The sequence below is a fragment of the Capricornis sumatraensis genome, chromosome 4 (genome assembly GCF_032405125.1).
Source record: "Capricornis sumatraensis isolate serow.1 chromosome 4, serow.2, whole genome shotgun sequence".
Taxonomy (NCBI): domain Eukaryota; kingdom Metazoa; phylum Chordata; class Mammalia; order Artiodactyla; family Bovidae; genus Capricornis; species Capricornis sumatraensis.
In genome coordinates this window covers 72,230,257-72,251,968 of record NC_091072.1, presented here as the reverse complement: position 1 = coordinate 72,251,968, position 21,712 = coordinate 72,230,257, and the positions used below count along the sequence as shown (strand labels likewise).

General features: G+C 41.8%; 1 protein-coding gene across 1 annotated transcript; it reads right to left on the bottom strand.

The window, feature by feature from the left end:
- Window positions 1-11,518: 11,518 nt before the first annotated feature.
- On the bottom strand, window positions 11,519-16,261 carry LOC138077863 (keratin, type II cytoskeletal 6A-like). Its single transcript, XM_068970191.1, has 9 exons — window positions 15,722-16,261; window positions 14,643-14,857; window positions 14,242-14,302; window positions 14,006-14,101; window positions 13,715-13,879; window positions 13,146-13,271; window positions 12,105-12,325; window positions 11,854-11,888; window positions 11,519-11,742 (listed from the first exon to the last, which is right to left on the bottom strand). The coding sequence occupies exons 1-9, from the start codon at window positions 16,259-16,261 to the stop codon at window positions 11,519-11,521; spliced, it is 1,683 nt and encodes a 560-aa protein (XP_068826292.1).
- Window positions 16,262-21,712: the final 5,451 nt, after the last annotated feature.

Here is a 21,712-nt window from a genome sequence, read left to right as displayed (position 1 = left end):
AAATGCTTGAGCCAATTCATAAAGGATTTTGAAAGAACCTGTCCTGACCCAACATTTTTCATTAAATGGATAATTATTGAATGGAACTATCAGTCCAAGGAGCCTGAGAAGTGACTATTCTCTCATCTTTTCCCCTAGTATTGGGGATACGTACTTGATAATGAAGTCTATTGGCCATTTTGTTCTTCATATTTTTCTTAGGCAATGTATTTATTTTTAATTAATTTTTATGGGAATAAAGTTGCTTTACAATGTTGTGTTAGTTTCTACTACTGCAAAGTGAATCAGTTATATGTATACATATATCCCCGCTTTTCTGGATTTCTTTCCCATTTAGGTCACCACAGAGCACTGAGTAGAGTTCCCTGTGCTGCACTGTAAGTTCTCATTATCTATTTTTTAAAAAAACTTTTTATTTTGTATTGGAGTATAGCTGATTGACAATGTTGTGATAATTTCAGGTGAGCAGTGAAGGGACTTAGCCATACATATACATATATCCATTCTCCTCCAAACTCCCCTCCCATCCAGGTTGCCACATAACATTGAGCAGAGTTACATGTGCTATGCAGTAGGTCCTTGTCAGTTATCCATTTTAAATGCAGCAGTATTACAATACAACCTTCCCAGACTTTCTTACTGTCCCTTCCCCCATCCTCCCCCTCAACCCTGGGAACCATAATTTCCTTCTCTAAGTTTGTGAGTCTGTTCCTGTTTAGACAACAGTTTACAATTTTCATTTCCACTGTATATTTTTCTTAAGCAATCATGCCCACAACTGAACCTGGTCACTCAGTAGACTAAGTGTGGGTTTCAGAAAGCTGAACGATTTCTCTCCTGTAATCTAGTTGTTCTTGAAGTTCTCCACCAGATCCTGCATGAACTCTGAATCTGGGCAGTCACTAAAAAAAGAGAAGATAATCCTTCCACTCCCTGAGGTTGTTGATGTACTGCTCAAACATAGTCACTAGGGTCAGCTTCACAGGCTTGGATCCCTGCTCCTTAGGGAGGGTCCTCTTGGTGTCCAGGCACTTGTTTCTCCAGGAACTACATCTGGAAGAAGGCAAGAGAGTCATTTGCTGGAGATAGAGAGCAACAAGTGTCCGTGTTACTAGGTTTCCAAGGAGGCTGGAGTGGTGTCCATGGTGCTGGGCTACTAAGAGAAAACAGAGACTCAGATTGGGAGGTATGCTCCCCTAATCTTCTTCCTTCTAAACTGACAGATCTCACTGATGAAATTCCCTCATGGATTTTTGAGCTGTTCCTGCCCTTTAGGTAAGTGTGCCTATATCAGTGAATTTTCATCATTTCCTCTCTTTATTTTGGCAAGCAGAATCAAAGTTTCAGTTTAAAATGGTTTTTATCCGATATAATATACAAAGCTTTTATTTTTACTGGATTTCAGTAAAAGGGATGTTAAATGTTATATAATGATTAAATACTTATCTAAACTCACATTTAGTGCTTGTATCTCTTCTAAAGCATTGTTATAGGTGGCCATGCTCTGTTTCTAGAATAACTTCTTTTCAAAAGCAAATTATAAATATTTACACATCTCAAACACTTCTTTTTTTCATCTGTATGGAATTTTTTTTTTCTTTTCTTCTCTTTTTTTTCCTTCCTACTAGAAAGGTGGGCCAGAACCTCAGAGTAGGTAGTGACTGGCCTTTTGTTTGTATCCCATTGTAGACCTATTAGTGATAAGTGTTAATCTATTTCATTCTTTCCTTTCTTTTTCTCTGCTTCAGAGTTATTAAGAGCTGACAATGTTTCCTAGGCAGGAATGAGAGAAATTTGCAGGATCTAAATGATTTACATCATCTCCTGCCTGTGATGCACATGGAACCTGACTTGCATGCCAGTAGAGAGCTCCTCTGAGTTCCCTCTCTCTTGAATATCCTGAGGCTCCCTCTGGTAGAACATTGGTTGAGTCTCTCTTGGGCACTCTGCAATCCTCATTGGGGGCAGACGCTCCCAGCTCACCTTGTCGATGAAGGAGGCAAACTTGTTGTTGAGGGTCTTGATCTGCTCCCGCTCCTCAGTCCTCACCCGCTGGATGGTGGGGTCGATTTGCAGGTTGAGGGGAGTCAGGAGACTCTGGTTGACGGTGACCTCTTGGATACCTCCAGGGGGGAACACAGAGAAGCCATAGCCCCCATAGCCACCTCCAAAGCCAGCTCCACCACCGAGCCCAAAGCCACTACCAGCCTCAGCACCAAAACCAATTCCACTCCCGGCTCCACCTCCGAGGCCATAGCCAACTCCAATTCTGCCGCCATAGCCACCACTGATGACACAGCTGCCCCCTGTGATGGAGATCCTCTTGGAGCCCCCCAGGCCATAGAGGCTGCGGCTGCCAAAGCCAGCTCCTCCACACACTCCGGTGAGGCCGCCACTGCCCCTGGAGTGGGACAGGGACATACCCCAGGGGACTCTGGCTGAGCCGGCACTGAAGCCCCTGCAGCTGATGCTTTGGGTCTTCACGCTGGATTTGCAAGACATGGTTCCTGAAGAAGAAGAGGTTAAGAAGGGCATGAGAGGAAAAGTATGAGATGGGCTTCCAGTAGCTAGTGTAAAAGGAAGAATGGGCTGGGCTCAGCCCTGGAGGGTGAGCCTGAGATTGGGAAGGGCTGGGCTTTATAAACAATGAGATAATACTTTGGTTATTAGAAAAGATAAGAAATAAGAAGGCTGCTTTTTGGCTTCCTTTAACAAAGGAAAAAATTCTCCTGCCTTTGATCTTTGATATCAGTACAAGACTATTCTCAATTAACTGAGGCTAGGAGTTAGACTTTGTCTCAAACAAAGGTTCAATATGCATTGAATTATGGATTTTATGAATTTTATGAATTTATGCATTCAATATGCTTGTGTATCAGAATGTACATGCCCATTACCTTGATTTTGCAATTATTACGTCAAGGCTAGCTTTGCTTCATCCGTAATTCCAATCTGATCTTTTGTAATAGCTGAGAACTTGGAAATCTAAGAGCAGTCTATTGTTTATGCTCTAACAGAAAGATTACCATTTTCCCAGTGATTATAAATACCTTAAATTTGACTTGCTTTTCCCATTCTGTAAAAATTAACAGATAGAAAAGTATAGGAACAACATAATAGGTCCTTATTGATCTATTATGGATGGGTGCCCATTACGCAGATTTTGTGATTATTACCTCAAGGTCAACTATATTTCATCTATAACTCCACCCACTTTCTTCATCCATCTTAAATTATTTGAAAGGAAATTCCAGAAGGAAGGTCATAGAGTTTCATATTCAATTCAATGTTTATGTCTAAACAATAGACTCTTTAGAAAATGACCAAAATGCTATTTTTATACCTTAAAAAGTTAAAAATAATTCTTTAACATCAAGGAGTTTAGTGAACATTCAAATTTCCCTTTATTTTTATTTATTTTTATAATTTGTTCAACTCAGGGTCTAAATAATGTCCATGCATGTTTATTTGGGTGATATATCTTTTAAATAATACATCCTTTATATCATTTTGATCTTAATTTTTTGGCCACTTATTTGTTAAATAAAGTAGGTTGCCTGTTTACAAAAGTCCATATAGTCAAACATATGGTTTTTCCAATAGTCACATATGGATGTGAGAGTTGGACCATAAAGAAAGCTGAGCACCAAAGAACTGACTCCTTCGAATTGTGGTTCTGGAGAAGACTCTTGAGAGTCCCTTGGACAGCAAGGAGATCAAACCAGTCAATCCTAATGGAAATCAACCCTGAATAATCATTGGAAGGACTGATGCCAAAGCTGAAACTCCAATACTTTGGCCACCTGACGTGAGGAGTTGACTCATTAGAAAAGACCCTGATGCTGGGAAAGATTGGAGGCAGAAGGAGAAGAGCACAACCAATGATGAGGTGGTTAGATAGCATCCCCAAGTCAATGGACATGATTGAAAAACTCTAGGAGAGAGTGGACAGGGAAGCCTGGCATGCTTTAGTCCATGGGGTTGCAGAGTCAGACATAACTTAGTGACCAAGCAATAACAACAACCTATCTTGAGTTCTCCACTCTTTGGCTTTTGTGATTGCCTTCTCTGATATCATTCCATATGAACCCGGGTCTCCTGCATTGCAGGCAGATTCTTTATTATCTGAGCCACCAAGAAAGCCCTATATAGATATATGGGTATAGGCAAATGTATAAATACATATGTATATATATTTACAGAATGCTTGCATCATTTTGTGTTTCCACAGCAGTGTATGAGTGTTCCAGTTGCTCCATATTGTTGCCTTGGTATCCTCAATTATTGCAAGGTTAGCCATCACATTCTAAGAATATATGATTGTATCTCTGTGTTTTTTTAAAAAATTTATTTAAACTTAAAACCTGCAAAAACATTTCACCCATTTCTCTCACCTCTCCTGCATCTCCCCACCTCTGGTATCCACCAATCTAGTCTCTGCATCTATGAGTTTAGTTTTTAAATTTTTGAAAATGCATTTGCTTTTTGGATTTCACATATGAGAGATTTGCAATACTTGTCTTTCTCTGTCTGACTTATGTCACTTGGCATAAAGCCCTAGAGATACATCCATGTTGTCACAAGCTGCAAGACTTCATTCTTTATACCCATATATGATATTTGTTGTTGTTGTTCAGTTACTAAGTCATGTCCAGCTCTTTGCAACTCCATGGACTGAAGCATGCCAGGCCTCCCTGTCCTTCACTCTCACCTGAAGTTTGCTCAAGCTCATGTCCATTGAGTCAGTGACGCCATCCAACCATCTCATCCTCTGTCTTCCCCTTCTCCTCCTGCCCTCAATCTTTTCCAGCATCTGGGTCTTTTCCAATGAGTTGGCTTTTTGCATCAGCTAGTAAAAAGATTGGAGTTTCAGCATCAGTCCTTCCAATGAATATTCAGTATTGATTTCCTTTAGGATTGACTGGTTTGATCTCCTTGCAGTCCAAGGGACTCTAAGGAGTCTTCTCCAACACCACAATTTGAAAACATCAGTTCTTTGGTGCTCAGCTTTCCTTATGGTCCAACTCTCACATCTGTACATGACTACTGGAAAAACCACTGGACTAGATGGATCTTTGTTGGCAAAATGATGTCTTTGCTTTTTAATATGCTGTCTGCTGCTGCCAAGTTGCTTCAGTTGTGTCTGACTTTGTGCGACCCTATCCCTGGGATTCTCCAGGTAAGAAAGGTTTTATATATTTTAAAATGACTAAATTACACACATTTCCCTATATTTATTTGTCAAAATGAATCTCAGCACAAATCCCCAACCACTTAATTGAAGATGTTTCTGTGCTTTGGGAGGGACCATTTGTGTGTGTGAGGTTGTGTATGTGTGTGTACACTCTTTTCTGTTAGGTGTTCAAATTATGCTTGTGTTGAATCTCCTTTGTATTCTTTGTCTATCCTATATCCTCTTGACCTTTCTTTAATCTCTTATTAACTCCCACTAAGACCCCTGATTCTCTTTCCTCAATATTCTCCCCTATGCTCTTTGCTGTGCATTCAGCATGTGTATTGCCCTTTGTACTGACGTTAGCTTGACCTTCATCTCCCTGCTAGTTTTATTTTTCTCTCTGCCTCATATCTGACTTCTCTAAGTAATGTTTTATATCTTACTCTCTCATTATTTGCTTTTTTCCTTGAATTTTATAGAAGATTTATTTTATTTTGGGAATATTTTATGATGACTTTGTTCTGATGAGTGCTCATTATCTGCCTTTTTATTTTCCTATTCATTTCATTTTTAAATGTGTATCTCTTTTGTCGATCCTGGAATGGTTCCCTTCTGACTAGTGCTCATCTTTGAAAGAGGTGAACTCCTTCTGGATGAGTTGTTGGCAGAAAATATTATGGGGAGTGAGCTGGGGGCATATTCAGGCTAACAGGCTATGTGAATAATTCTAAAACATACCTCAACATAATAAAAGCTATATATGACAAACCCACAGCAAACATTATCCTCAATGGTGAAAAATTGAAAGCATTTCCCCTAAAGTCAGGAACAAGACAAGGGTGCCCACTTTCACCACTACTATTCAACATAGTTCTGGAAGTTTGGGCCACAGCAATCAGAGCAGAAAAAGAAATAAAAGGAATCCAAATTGGAAAAGAAGAAGTAAAACTCTCACTGTTTGCAGATGACATGATCCTCTACATAGAAAACCCTAAAGACTCCACCAGAAAATTACTAGAGCTAATTAATGAATATAGTAAAGTTGCAGGATATAAAATCAACATACAGAAATCCCTTGCATTCCTATACACTAATAATGAGAAAATAGAGAAATTAAGGAAACAATTCCATTCACCATTGCAATGAAAAGAATAAAATACTTAGGAATATATCTACCTAAAGAAACTGAAGACCTCTATATAGAAAACTATAACACACTGATGAAAGAAATCAAAGAGGACACTAATAGATGGAGAAATATACCATCTTCATGGATCGGAAGAATCAATATAGTGAAAATGAGGATACTACCCAAAGCAATCTATAGATTCAATGCAATCCCCATCAAGCTACCAATGGTATTTTTCACAGAGCTAGAACAAATAATTTCACAACTTGTATGGAAATACAGAAAACCTCGAATAGCCAAAGCAATCTTGAGAAAGAAGAATGGAATTGGAGAAATCAACCTGCCTGACTTCAGGCTCTACTACAAAGCCACAGTCATCAAGACAGTAAGGTATTGGCACAAAGACAGAAATATAGATCAATGGAACAAAATAGAAAGCCTAGAGATAAATCCATGCACCTATGGACACCTTATCTTTGACAAAGGAGGCAAGAATATACAATGGAGAAAAGACCATCTCTTTAACAAGTGGTGCTGGGAAAACTGGTCAACCACTTGTAAAAGAATGAAACTAGATCACTTTCTAACACCATACACAAAAATAAACTCAAAATGGATTAAAGATCTAAATGTAAGACCAGAAACTATAAAACTAGAGGAGAACATAGGCAAAACATTCTCTGACATACCCAGCCCCCAGAATATTGGAAATAAAAGCAAAAATAAACAAACGGGATCTAATTAAAATTAAAAGCTTCTGGGCAACAAAGGAAACTATAAGCAAGGTGAAAATATGGCCTTCAGAATGGGAGAAAATAATAGCAAATGAAGCAACTGACAAACAACTAATCTCAAAAATTTACAAGCAACTCCTCCAGCTCAATTCCAAAAACAAATGACCCAATCAAAAAACGGGCCAAAGAACTAAACAGACATTTCTCCAAAGAAGACATACAGATGGCTAACAAACACATGAAAACATGCTCAACATCACTCAGTATCAGAAATACAAATCAAAACCACAATGAGGTACCATCTCACGCCAGTCAGAATGGCTGCTATCCAAAAGTCTACAAGCAATAAATGCTGGAGAGGGTGTGGAGAAAAGGGAACCCTCTTACACCGTTGGTGGGAGTGCAAACTAGTACAGCCACTATGGAGAACAGTGTGGAGATTCCTTAAAAAACTGGAAATAGAACTGCCTTATGACCCAGCAATCCCACTGCTGGGCATACACACCAAGGAAACTAGAATTGAAAGAGACACGTGTACCCCAATGTTCATCGCAGCACTGTTTATAATAGTCAGGACATGGAAACAACCTAGATGTCCATCAGCAGATGAATGGATAAGAAATTTGTGGTACATATACACAATGGAGTATTACTCAGCTGTTAAAAAGAATTCATTTGAATCAGTTCTGATGAGATGGATGAAACTGGAGCCGATTATACAGAGTGAAGTAAGCCAGAAAGAAAAACACCAATACAGTATACTAACACATATGTATGGAATTTAGAAAGATGGCAATGACGACCCTGTATGCAAGACAGGAAAAAAGACACAGCTGTGTATAACGGACTTTTGGACTCAGAGGGAGAGGGAGAGGGTGGGATGATTTGGGAGAATGGCATTCTATCATGTATACTATCATGTAAGAATTGAATCGCCAGTCTATGTCTGACACAGGATACAGCATGCTTGGGGCTGGTGCATGGGGATGACCCACAGAGATGTTATGGGGAGGGAGGTGGGAGGGGGGTTCATGTTTGGGAACACATGTAAGAATTAAAGATTTTAAAATTTAAAAAAAATAGACAAAAATGTAAATAACAAAAAATAAATAAATAAATAAATAAAAACTACCATAGCATTAAAAAAAAAAAAAAAAAGAATACATTTGAATCAGTTCTAATGAGGTGGATGAAACTGGAGCCTATTATACAGAGTGAAGTAAGCCAGAAAGCAAAACACCAATACAGTATACTAACACATATATATGGAATTTAGAAAGATGGTAATGATAACCCTGTTTGCGAGACAGCAAAAGAGACACAGATGTATAGAACAGTCTTTTGGACTCTGTGGGAGAGGGAGAGGGTAGGATGATTTGAGAGAATGGCATTGAAACATGTAAAATATCATATAAGAAATGAATTGCCAGGCCAGGTTCAATGCAGGATACAGGATGCTTGGGGCTGGTGCACTGGGATGACCCAGAGGGATGGTATGGGTAGGGAGGTGGGAGGGGGGTTCAGGATGGGGAACACGTGTATACCCGTGGTAGATTCATGTTGATGTATGGCAAAACCAATACAATATTGTAAAGTAATTAGCCTCCAATTAAGATAAATAAATTAAAATTAAAAATTAAAAAAGCCTTGCCCAATGAATCATTGCAGAATAACTTACAATTCACAGCCTCTGCTTTTTTCCCTCTTGTTTAACAAAATGCTGCCAATAGGCAAACAAATGTCTCTGGTTTGTTATCCAATTCTACTTCCCAGTTTCTAGAAAGTTCATGACTAACAGGGTCCTGCCTCAGGTCATGCATGCACCCCATGACTTTTGCAAACAAGAGATTCTTGGATTTGTGCCTGAGGACCTATGCTTCACATTGACTAGTAGTGTTAAATGAGTCAACCACGCCTGGCATGCTGCTCCTATAGCTTGTGTTCAGCTACTGTTTTTGATGAAGATGTTTTTGTATACTAGGAGCTGAAAAACAACAACAATAAAAAAAAGCCAAAACAGTGGACTGAGAACAACCACCTCTCCCTGTGATGGGACACTCCTTCACCACATAACAGGGCTTGCTCTGAACCTAGAGAGCAGTCCCAGGTGAATGCTTAAGACTTCTCAAGACATTTCTGAACATGTGTTTTGTCTGGACCTAGGCACAGTTTTCTAAATGTTCTCCTATACACAGCTGCCTTTGAATGTCCTCATTTCCCAAAGAGTCTCACTGTAGCTTAACCTCTGGACCTTGGATGGTCAGAGGGTCTATTGTGTGTCTTCTCCCGTAGTATTTTGCCCCACATGTCAATTTGTTTGTAGTTTGCCCTGTAGTTTTTACTGAGTGTTCCTGCTACTTCTCTTGCCTGCGTCCGAATTTATGGGAAATGAAGATGAGAGCCTTGCAACATTTCTTCAGGAATGCCCCCCAGATGTGTTTGAAGAGACTTGCATGATAATTTGCAAATAGTCTGCATCTGCATCTTTGATTCCAGATGCATGTGCTGGGGGGTGGAGGGTGACCAAGAGGAACAAATGGGTTTGAGGGGCGATTGGAGTGTGGGAGGGGGATTGGAAAAATAGTTTACAAACAAGGTTGCTGTCTGCTCAAGACCACAACTGCACTGCATATAGGGGAGGGAAAGTGCTAGGAATATTGTCATGACATTTTGATGTAATATGGAAGATGGATTTTCTTGAGAGGGCATTTGCTTGGCTACTACAAATTTTGAGTGTTTTCCAGAGCTCCTACAATGTTCAGACAGCTTCTGGTTTTTTTCTCAATGTTTCTTTAGCAAAAGTAGAGTTTGGTGCTTTCTAGTCTGCTATTTTGCTATCAACACCTGCACCTTAAGATTTTCATTAGATAAAAAATCCATGTTTACATATTATTTTGCAATCTGCTTATTATTCATTGTTGTATTCTATGTGTTTTTCCTAGTCAGTATTTTCTTTCCATTACTTCTCATAAGTACATAATATTACAGACACTAAGCGGGCATGGATTTTGGAACCCAGTCATCACATACCTGCTGTTGGGGAAGTGCTGGGGAGAGTGAGAAGGTACCAATGTGAGAGGCTGCCCACCTCGCTGGGGGAATGGTTATAGGTGAACAAAGCAGTATACTGATAAGAGGATCCAGAGGCACCCTCTCCATGTTATTGAAACCAAGAAACTTTCTCTCACGATGTAAGAGCCTAGGGGTAAAGGAGATAATGGTCACTCATGAGGAAATAGGGACTGGTATGGCCAAAAGACAGCGCCAATGAATGAGGAGCCTTGCACGATATCCTGAATTTAAATTATCCCCATTCAGAGAAGTCACAGCAGCCAGAGCACACTGGATAGATGAAAGACTCAGGTTCGTCCATCTCCTAGAAAGTGTTAGGGTGTGAGAAGGTGGAAATTACCATTCTTATTTTGCCTTCACACTTTGAGAAACCAGCATCTGAGTTTTCTGCTGAATGTGACCAACTCCCCCCCTTTCAGTTTTCCCATGCTGGAAAGATGGTTGGAATTCACATCCATGTATATACTTCTTCCTGTGTTTGTACTATTTCTTCAGGATACATACACAGAAATAGAATTTTGGTTCAAAAGTATATACACTTTAATTATATTTGATATACTTTCTCAGGCAAGTTTGTTGGTCAGGAAGTCAACTCTAAGTAAAAATCAAAAACATCCTATTTAATTGCTAAATGTTCTGCTCTGATGGATCAGAAACATGATTCCTGTAATGAACATTAAGACTTGACCCCTTGAGTGTGGGTTGAGTGGTCTTAGGAGGAGAAACTAATTGATTACACTTGGCCCCAACAATAAAAGGCAGAGTATACGTGATGCTGGACCAGAGTCCTCCCATTACACTTGCCAAACATTGGGATTAAATTGTATCAGTGAGAGAAAGCTGATTATCAGTATCCCAAGCTGCTGTTTGTTGAAGTTCTCTACAGGAAGCGAGCGAGGCACATGGGGGTGGGGAGTGTGCTTCATGCCTGAGAAGTATGCTTCATTTGTCACATGAAAACCTCAAGAACCATTGGTGACAAAGAAAGGCTATGTGAAACCACACATTATATGATAAATCTGCTTTATTTAGCAATACAAGTGAGCAAAGAGAAGAGGAAGAAACACAGGGATACAAATCCTCTACATCATAGAACTAGTCACTTGTGCTTTCACAATCACTGCAAGGGAGGAACACAACATCTCTGAGATGGGATCTCCTGGGCCAGTAGAAAGTAAGTGGGATTACCCTGTCTGGACTTGAACCCAAGTAGTGACTGTCCAATGGTTAACAATGGAAGCACAGTTGCAACAGGTTTTGGGAGAGAGGAGATGAGGACACTCAGCAACTTCAGTTTTAATTCATGAAGTAAGAAAAGAAAGCAGGAAAAATAAAGCAACTGAAGGAGAGAGCAAAGCAATAGAGGGAGCCTGAGACATTGTGGGAGCTTGAGCCCATGACAGGACTTCAGTGCCTGTAGCTCTTCCTGCTGGAGCAGGAGGAGGTGGTGTATTTGATGGAGGAACTGCTGCCCCCACAGGAGCCGAAGCCACCCCCTATGGCTCTGCCACTGCCAGAACTGAAGCCACCTCCAATGCTGTAGGAGCAGCCACTTCCTCCGCCTATGCCTAAGCCACTGCCGAGACCGCTGGCACCACCATAGCCACTGGAAACGGTCGACTGTACCACGGCTGTGAAAGCAAAGGGACAAGGTCAGGGCAGGATGGTGAGCTCACTCTGCCACACAGAGTCCAGTCAGAGGGACACCAGGGCAAGGGATGGGGGCACGTGAAGGTACTTACAGATGTTGACTTGTCCACCGCCTTCCCCGCTCAGCCTAGGAGAGAGAAGACACAGCCACGATGAGTCCCGGAGCCACAGCTGGCCCCGCATGGGAAACCTCCGTGTGAGGAGAGTCCCCAGGAGCCGCCTTCTCAGTGCTCTTCTGGGAGTAGCACTATGACCACCACTAGAGTGCCTTCCACCTGGGCTCATTGGCAGGACTTCTTGGAGACGGAGCCAGATGGTTGTGGAGGCTGTGTGAGTTACTTACCTGCACTCCTCGCCTTCCAGCAGCTTCCTGTAGGTGGCAATCTCCACGTCCAGGGCCAGCTTGACATTCATGAGCTCCTGGTACTCCTTCAGCAGCCGGGCCATGTCCTGCTTGGCCTTCTGCAGGGCGTCCTCCAGGTCAGCCAGCTTGTTTCTGGCGTCGTTGAGGGCCAGCTCCCCACGCTGCTCGGCGTCGGCAATGGCGGATTGCAGGCTGGCACACTATAGGGGAGGAGAGCAGGGGAGCCTGAATCTGGACTCCAGAGGAGAGGAAACGTAGTTCTACTTTCCCAGTGAGGAAGAGCTCTAGAGCCCAGACCTCATGGAAATGGAGGTTTGATTCGTTTTGTCCAGTTTTCCTCAGTGCTGCTAATCTTAACTAGTCTTGGAGTCCTTTAAGAAAATCTATTCCCTTCTCTGTTAACCATCCTAAAGATGATGGGGCTGGAAGATACCACAGCAGACTGAAGACCAGGGGACATGGGAAGAAATAGACCTACTGCCTAGTTTTGAATGTTGACACTTTGGATAAGTTCACATGGATGTACAACAGCTTATACAAAACCACAAACATCCTCCCTGAAAGACGATTTTATCTCAAACTCTTGAGACCTCACCTTCCTTTCACTTCACAGATTTTTTTTGAACAACGCTCGTTTGTCCTGTGTCTTTTCTCAGATTCTTTTTCACGTTGAGTATGAGCATACTTGCAGCATTCTTCCCCTGTGCTTTCTAGCCTGAGCTTTTCTTTGCCAACTTGTGTCTTGCATCCCCAACTCAATCATTCTCCTTATGGAATCTCATTTCAATGCCTCGAGACTGTCTGTATGAACCACTGACCAGCTGAGATTCATCCTATCCTGAGTTTGTTTCCTGCTCTTGAGTTGGGCTTCATCTCTCTAACCTAGGAAAGCTCAACCATGACATGTCCTCCTCTCTCTGCTTTTTCCTCAGTGCCCTATAACTACCCATATGATGTTTGATGACACCTGATGGTCTAGGAAGGAAAGGATGCTTTTCTCTTCCATGGTCCCCACTGTACCTGCTTCTTGACGTGGTCAATCTCAGATCTCAGCCTCTGGATCACGCGGTTGATCTCAGAGATCTCCTGCTTGGTGTTGCGCAAGTCATCCCCGTGTCTGCCAGCCGTCACCCGCAGCTCCTCGTACTGTAAACCAGAGGGAGACAAAATGAGCTCCATTAGCTTCAGAGACACTAATCTAGTCTTTCAAAAAGGAATCTAATGTTTTTCCATAAGACATTTAAAGAAAACTGGTGTTACTAGGTCATTGGTGCTCTTCACCCATCACACACCATCCTTGGTAAGACCACTGACTGACTGGTTCTCTTCAGGACAAGCAATGTTCTGTACTATTGCTGAGAGTCAACGCTGAAATAAAGCTAAAGCAAAGGTCACTCACCTTGATCTACTTTAGCTTTCATCCTAGCTTGGGTTCTTCGACCTACGAGACTTGGGCATAATTACCCAAAAGGTCTGCCCTGAGAGGCCCCCACTTCTTAGTTGTAGTTTCCCCACTAAAGTCTACAGCCTCATTGATGTTCACAGAAGGGGCACAGGGATTCCTCATCAGCTGCCGCCTCCCCACTCACCTTGGACTGGTACCACGACTCAGCCTCAGCCCGGCTCCTCTGAGCGATCTCCTCATACTGGGCTTTGACTTCAGCGATGATGCTGTCCAGGTCCAGGTTGCGATTGTTGTCCATGGAGAGGACCACAGAAGTGTCTGAGATGTAGCTTTGCATCTGAGCCAGTTCCTGCAGAACAAGAGATCATCTGACCATCTTTGCTCATGATGTTTAGAGAGGCCCCTACACCAAAGATATTCCACTCTTCACAAATCTCTTTAAAGGCAATGAAACAGAATGTGGAGAGATACTTACAGCATCATAGAAGGTTCTTAGGAAGTTGATCTCATCTGTGAGAGCGTCTACCTTGGCTTGTAGTTCAACCTTGTTCATGTAGGCACTATCCACATCCTGGGGAAGAAGCAAACAGCCTGGGATCAGATGAGCCCTCCTGTGCAGTCTGCTCCTGTTTTAGCGTCCTCAGTGATTCTTTTCTCAGAACCCTCTCCTTCAGGAAAGGAGCGTGAACCCCTGATCTGACTCAGTCTCACCTTCTTCAGTTTCACAAACTCATTCTCTGCTGCTGTGCGTTTGTTGATTTCATCTTCATATCTGGAATTCAAAGGAATACAGTCCAATTGAGTCGGGGTGAAGATGATACAAGAAAAAGCAGCCTGGGATCTCTGCTTCCCACAATGGATACATACAAATGAGACTTTTGCCAATAAGCCTAAAGGTTGTAATTTGTGGTTTCCAATTTCTTTACTCCATTACTCTTCCCATTCAACTTTTATGGCTCTTTTGTTCTTCAGGGTTTGTGTTTAGTAACAACTGTACTGTCATGTCTATTGACATGTTTTCCTAAGAACCATGCCCTCATTTGGACCTGGTCATCTAACAGACTGAAGTGTGGGCATCAGGAATCTAAGGTGTTTTCTCTCCTGTAACTCACTTGTTCTTGAAGTCCTCCACCGTGTCCTGCATGCCCCTGAGCTCCGAGTCCAGGCGGCCTCTCTCCCCAAGGATACTATCCAGCTGTCTCCTGAGGTTGTTGATGTACTGCTCGAACAAAGGCTCCAGGTTCTGCCTCACGGTCTTGGTGCCCTGCTCCTGCAGCAGGGTCCACTTGGTGTCCAGGACCTTGTTCTGCTGCTCCAGGAATCGGACCTGCAGGAAGACAAGATGGTGATCTGTGAGTTGACACGTCCCCAGGCCGCTCTGGTGGTCCTGGTGGTGATGGGCTGCTCCAGACCCTGTACAGAGGCTGACAGTTCTGCTCCCCTGACTCTTTGGCTTCACACCACACAGGGTCTCATGGCCAAGTTTCCCCAGGGAGCTGTCAGATGTTCCCTCCCTCACCCTTCCTGTCTTCCTCTTGACAAGAACAAGCACAAATGTACTTTATCATCGCATTTTTCTCATATTGTGCAGACCTTTTACAAAGCACACGCCTCAGTTAAACGATATCAGATGTTTATAATCTAATGATTAGATTCCAATTCTATTAATGATTAGGTTTAACCGTGTTTCCCATATAGTGCCCGAATCTGGCTGATACAAAGTCCCTTAATGCTCATTTTCTGGTTCTTAGGTGACTATTTCTATGGATATATATTTGAGTTGTTTTTCCTCAAATTCCCTTTAGTTTTTTGCTTTCTTTCCTCCATCCATCATCCATCTATGACTCAAATGGAGTTTCCACTGCAATACCCTTTTAACTTTCTTAGACCATCCAGAAGATCAAGCCATCTCATTGCATTCTCTAATTTTCTGTTCTTTCCTTCAGGATTATCAAGAACTGTGACTATTTCCTTGACAGGAATGGGGCCATGTGAGGGATGAGTAGTTATAAATGATTTCCATCACCGTCATAGCCTGGGGTCCACATGTAGCCTGTCCTGCATCCCAGTGGAGAGCTCGCCTGAGTCCCACCCCCCCTCCCCCGAGTCTCCCCTCCAGTAGAACAGGTCTCTCAGTTGGCTCTCTTGGGCTCTCTGTAATCCCCATTGGGGGCAGACGCTCCCAGCTCACCTTGTCGATGAAGGAGGCAAACTTGTTGTTGAGGGTCTTGATCTGCTCCCGCTCCTCAGTCCTCACCCGCTGGATGGCGGGGTCGATTTGCAGGTTGAGGGGAGTCAGGAGACTCTGGTTGACGGTGACCTCTTGGATGCCTCCAGGGGGGATCACAGGGAAGCCATAGCCCCCATAGCCACCTCCAAAGCCAGCTCCACCACCGAGCCCAAAGCCACTACCAGCCCCAGCACCAAAACCAATTCCACTCCCGGCTCCACCTCCGAAGCCATAGCCAACTCCAATTCTGCCGCCATAGCCACCACCGATGACACAGCTGCCCCCTGCGATGGAGATCCTCTTGGAGCCCCCTAGGCCATAGAGGCTGCGGCTGCCAAAGCCAGCTCCTCCACACACTCCGGCGAGGCCGCCACTGCCCCTGGAGCGGGACAGGGACACGCTGCTGAAGCCAGAGCGGCACACCCCAGGGACTCTGGCTGAGCCGGCACTGAAGCCCCTGCGGCGGATGCTTTGGGTCTTCACAGTGGATTTGCAAGACATGGTTCCGGAAGAAGCAGAGACTGAGGAAGGAGCGAGGGGTGCAGTGCAGGGCTGAGAGGAGCAGGTCTGTAAGTGGAGCTTCGGCAGCAGCTTATATATGGAGAAAATGGGCTGGGCTCAGTCCTGGAAGGTGAGCCTGCAGGTTGGGAAGGGCCAGGCTTCACAAAGAGTGACCTCACATCTGGTTTATTAGAAAAGTTATGAAATGTGAAGATTGCATTTTTGGTTTCCTTTAGTCAGGGAAAACTTCTGCCTTCCAGCTTTGACGGCTCTGAGTACAGTAAGACTAGTCTCAACTCACTGAGCTGGGAGTTAGTCAGCAACTTACACAAAGGTTCTCCATGTTATGCTCGTGTGTGAAATGTACTGAGGCTCATCTGCCCTGGTGTTCCACCCACCAGCCAGGAATCCTGGAGAGCAAAATAGCCTAGCTTTTCCTATAACAGTAATTATTATGTTTGTCATGAATTACAGAAATTAAACATGACTTTTTTGGTTTCCTCAAAATTTTCCACAGGTAGGTACGTAGATTTGCAATATAAATGGGTCTCTGTATGCCTATCACTGGATTTTATAAAAATTAATTTCTCATGGTCAGTTTTATTTCCTGTACTGCTAAGTCACTTCAGTCGTGTCCAACTCCGTGCAACCCCATAGACGGCAGCCCACCAGGCTCCCCCATCCCTGGGATTCTCCAGGTAAGAACACTGGAGTGGGTTGCCATTTCCTTCTCCAATGCATGAAAGTGAAAAGTCAAAGTGAAGTCGCTCAGTCGTGTTCGACTCTTAGCAACCGCATGGACTGCAGCCTACCAGGCTCCTCTGTCCATAGGATTTTCCAGGCAAGAGTACTGGAGTGGGGTGCCATTGCCTTTTTCTTATTTCTTGTACACTCTAATACAAATCCCTATCAACTCTAATATACTGAAAAGCAGTCCCCAAATATCTTGTTTTACCTTTAGAATACAATTCAATATTTATCTGTAAGTGAGTTGTTCTTTTACACATATCTTTTCTATATCTTAAATACTTAGATGTTCGTTAACATCCAGAAGTATTTATTCAATCTTGGAAAAGTCTGTTTTTGTTATTTATATTTTGTGTCTTGCTTTTCCAAATCAGGATTCTAATAAGTTCCATAAATCTTGTGTTTGAGTGATATATTTAGCGTATTATATTTTTATAATATTGCAGGTCATTAAATCTGCCTCCATCTTTCCACTTGCAGTTTATTTGTGAAAAGAAAAAAAGAGAGAAACGGTTTTATTTGTTTTTCAGTAGTCCAACATGGCAGTGTTAATTTGCATAATCATGTCCTCTTCCTAAAGTGGTCTCAAGTCTTTCTTGTATGCTATGAACTGACAGTTCCAACTAGAAGCTTAATATGCTATCTCTTTAAACATTACAGATATAAATGTCAGAATGCCTATTTATATACATAATATTGATATTTACACATCGACTTATTCATTTTAAAATATTAAATAAGTAATACATGAATTACACGCTCAAGGCCATTCCCCAGTCCTATATAGTAAGACAGGTAAAGGTGTTACCGTTCCCTGTGTATCCTTGTAGTCACCTCACTGAATGTTTCTGTGCTTCTCCTAGGGCATATGTGAAGCATGTGAGAATATATACTGAATATACACATATCTATGAGATATATAGATATACTCTTTTGCAATTATGCTCATGGTATATGTACTTTGTCTCCCATAGCTCTGTTCTCTCTCAGTTCTCATGCAGCATTCTCTGACTGCTATTTCCTATGGTTTGTTTGCTTCACTTTACCTGTGATCCATTGTTGTGCTTCAGCAAGGTCTTGGGCTGTTTTCAGCCTGGCCTTCATTTCTATAGTGGCTTTATTTTTTCTCCACGAATTATCTGCAGTTTACCAGCTAATATTTTAATCTTCTATTTCTCACTCTGTTGCCCCTTGGCTTTATTATTTCATTACGTATGTTTCATTGCCTCTTAGGAAATATTTAACCGTGACTTCTTCCTACTGAATGTTTTCTAAGTGCCTCTTGCTTTTCCTTTTCCTTGTGTTTTTTGTTTGCTTGTTTATTTGTTTGCTTTCATGTAAAGTGTCCTTTGTGGGTCCCGGAATGGTTCCTTCCTAACAAGGGCTCATCTCTGAATGATTTGAGATCCTTTTGGACCTGCCTTTACAGACAGTCTTATGGGAGGAGAGGCCAGGCCGCAACCAGAATAACAGGAATTCTCAGTAGGACACAGGCTGTGTAAATAGTTCCTTTAATTTTAATTCATCCAAGCCAAGGAAGATGTCTGCAGAGCGGCTCACAGTTCAGTCTCAGTTTTCTTTGCTTCTCCAACAACAAGCTGCCAATAGGCATTGCCTCTGATTCCTTGCTCAACCCTGCCTTCCCTGTGTCTTGAAACTTCAGGGCAAATAGGCTCTGCCTATAGCCCACACACCCACTTGTGACTGTTGCAAAGATTGATTCTTTGATTCTTGGTTATGCACCTGAGGACGTGTTCTTCACATTCATGTAGTAGGATTTGCATGAGTCAGAGGTGCCTGGCAACAGGAAGACCTCAGGGTTAGCTTTGTGTACTGTTCTGTGTTTCCCACATTGTTTAGTTTTGATTTGTCTGTTTGAGAGTGTTCTTCACTGGATTTTCTGAGATGTGCATTGAAGACATCTTCTCTCTGAGTTTTCCCAACATCTGTGATTGCTTTCTCTCTTTCTGTAGGAAGGATTTTGTATTCTTTATTTTTTAAATTGAAGGAATTTAAGATGTTTTCCTTTTGGTGGTTGCGGGTGGAGATTACTTTTATGATTCTTGTTCTCCTTGTTTGGTTTAAGGCAATTTCTAATAAAGAGAGATGGCTCCATTTCAGCTACATTCAGAAGTTCCCCATTCATATATTTATATTGAAACACATAGCATTTAAAATATTAAGTAATAATTGCTACTAGAAATATTACTTTTCCTTTCTTGCACTGCATGGAAACTATTGGGGTCAATGAAGACATCATTACTCAGGGGGCCCCTCCTGAGCCTGATGGGGTCACCTGAAAGTTGTCTGCAATACATCAGATTTACCATCATCAGAAATTTCATTCCCAAATATATGTGTTCTTCTCAGTGGAACAACCTCCTTTACTGCTTAGTCAAAATTTGTATCAGTGGAAGTCCAGTGGATACAATGAGAGAGAATAGTATGTAAACAGCCATGTACCAGTCTCCCAGATTAAACACTTATCCATATTTTTCCGTATTGTCTCATCTAATTCCTCTACTTCTGTTATTGAAATCTTCTGCTTTTTTGTTGATGCATTGTCAAGAAAATTAAGACATTAAGTCATTTCAATTGTCAGTATTTGCAAGCATGCCCAAGAAAGGATGACTTTTTAATCTAACTGTATAGCAGTTTTGTATCTGTAGCAACAGTTGCTTCATAATGAAGCTGAGTGTCCATTTATGTCCATACTTCTCTGATTATTTCAAGATGTCTTTTTATGCTGTTTTTCTAGAAATAACATCCTAGCTAGATTCTTGGGTCTCTTACGAGTCTTTCATACTGTAATAGATCCCTTTTTAATACCACTGATTTGTAGAAAAATTGTTTTTTTTCTCTAGTACGTCTACACTTGATTTGGTTCATTGTTTCCTGTTGGTGCCACATAACTTCTAACCCCAGTTTTTCCTATATAGTAGTTGCATGAGTTAATTAGACTTTTCCCATTGTTTCAGGTAAGATTATGTCCCAGTTGGTCCTGTGTGCCCATATTGCCTCAGCTTGTGAGGCAGATAATGCTAGCTGTCCAGTTTAGTGATATTAAGACTGATCTGTAGTATAGCTGTAGTTCCAGCCTTATCCCTCCATTAAAAAGTGCCAAATAAATTTGTCATCTAATATTTTACCATTCACTGGTCAAGTCCCACACTGATTATTCATTAGAGGTTGCAAATGTTTAATTTTGAATTTAACATCTCTCCTCCTCATTTATCAGTTGGGAGTCATCTATAAAGAAGAAATCTGTATTGTTTGCTTTTTAGATAGTAATATATATTTTAATCAGACAGGAAAAGCAGAATAAGTGCTTCTTTCTTATAATTTTGTAATTTTCATAACAGTGAATTGGGACCACCATAATTTCCAAATATAACTGAAGTTTTGTTTGTAAGTTATTTTGGTTTTGTATGATTGTAAATCCACCGTTCAAAAATATATATTCAATATGTTTCTGTCCACTGCAGGCATTAAACCTTTTGGGTACTTAAACTGACCCATTTTACACCACTTGAGTTCTTCAGATTTTCTTCTGGGTCTTTTTGACAGGGGCCCAATGGGTTCTGAAAGCTTCTTTATTGATCAGGACAAGAAGTCTCAAGTTACCTTGTACTTACCTTGAAGCAGATGTGGAATCAGTCATTTCTGTGAGTAGCTAAGGTGCCTTTTATTGGGAAATGATATTTATAAACTAGAATTTTTATGCTATGGATGTTCATTGTTACTGGGTTCTTCTAGGTTTGAAGTCTTTTCAAAATACAGATCTAGAAATATGTGAAAACATACTAGGAAATACTTAAATCAGAAGTTTGTAGATATATTTTAAAGTCAAATGGGAGAATATAGGATTATTTTATAACTGTATTTTTTTTTTTTTTTTTGCTATATCTGAAAAGCTTAGCTCTGAATGGCGTATTCCTTATTTGCTCTGTCCTACAACAAACCTGATATCTGGGCTTCCCTGGTAGCTCAGTTGGTAAAGAATTGGCCTGCAGTGCAGGAGACCCATTTTGATTCTTGGGTCAGAAAGATCCACTGGAAAAGGGATAGGGTACCCACTCCAGTATTCTTGGGCTTCCCTTGTGGCTCAAGTGGTAAAGAATATGCCTGCAATGTAGGAGACCTGGGTTCTATCCCTGGGTTGGGAAGATTTCCCCAGAGAAGGGAAAGGCTACCCACCCCAGTATTCCAGACTGGAGAATACAGTCCATGGTGTCACAAAGAGTTAGACACAGCTGAGTGACTTTCATTTTCACAACAATATGAGAATCCAGATTAACTCTAGCCTTGTGGTTGCAAATAGAAGCAGGGGAAAATGATCTTCCATTATTACATTGGTTGGAGAGAAGTTTCTTAAGTGAGGGAGTACAGATATGGATGGCAATGTGCTTCAGAAAGGGGCTGCTACAGTTGCATGAGAAGATTGGAGACAGTGTAAGAGGGTTCCCTTTTCTCCACACCCTCTCCAGCATTTGTTGCTTGTAGACTTTTGGATCGCAATCATTCTGACTGGTGTGAAATGGTACCTCATTGTGGTTTTGATTTGCATTTCTCTGATAATGAGTGATGGTGAGCATCTTTTCATGTGTTTGTTCACTTCAGTTCAGTCGCTCAGTCGTGTCCGACTCTCTGCGACCCCATGAATCACAGCACACCAGGCCTCCCTGTCCATCACCAACTCCCAGA

Bases quoted from the DNA above. Each gene is read 5' to 3' on its own strand.
- LOC138077863 (XM_068970191.1), bottom strand. From the start codon at position 16,261: ATGTCTTGCAAATCCACTGTGAAGACCCAAAGCATCCGCCGCAGGGGC. The intron at 14,858-15,721 runs GTGAGCTGGGAG...GTCTTCCTGCAG, and splicing joins TTGCCTCCTTCATCGACAAG to GTCCGATTCCTGGAGCAGCA. The intron at 13,880-14,005 runs GTAAGTATCTCT...CTTGTTCTGCAG, and splicing joins TAAGAACCTTCTATGATGCT to GAACTGGCTCAGATGCAAAG.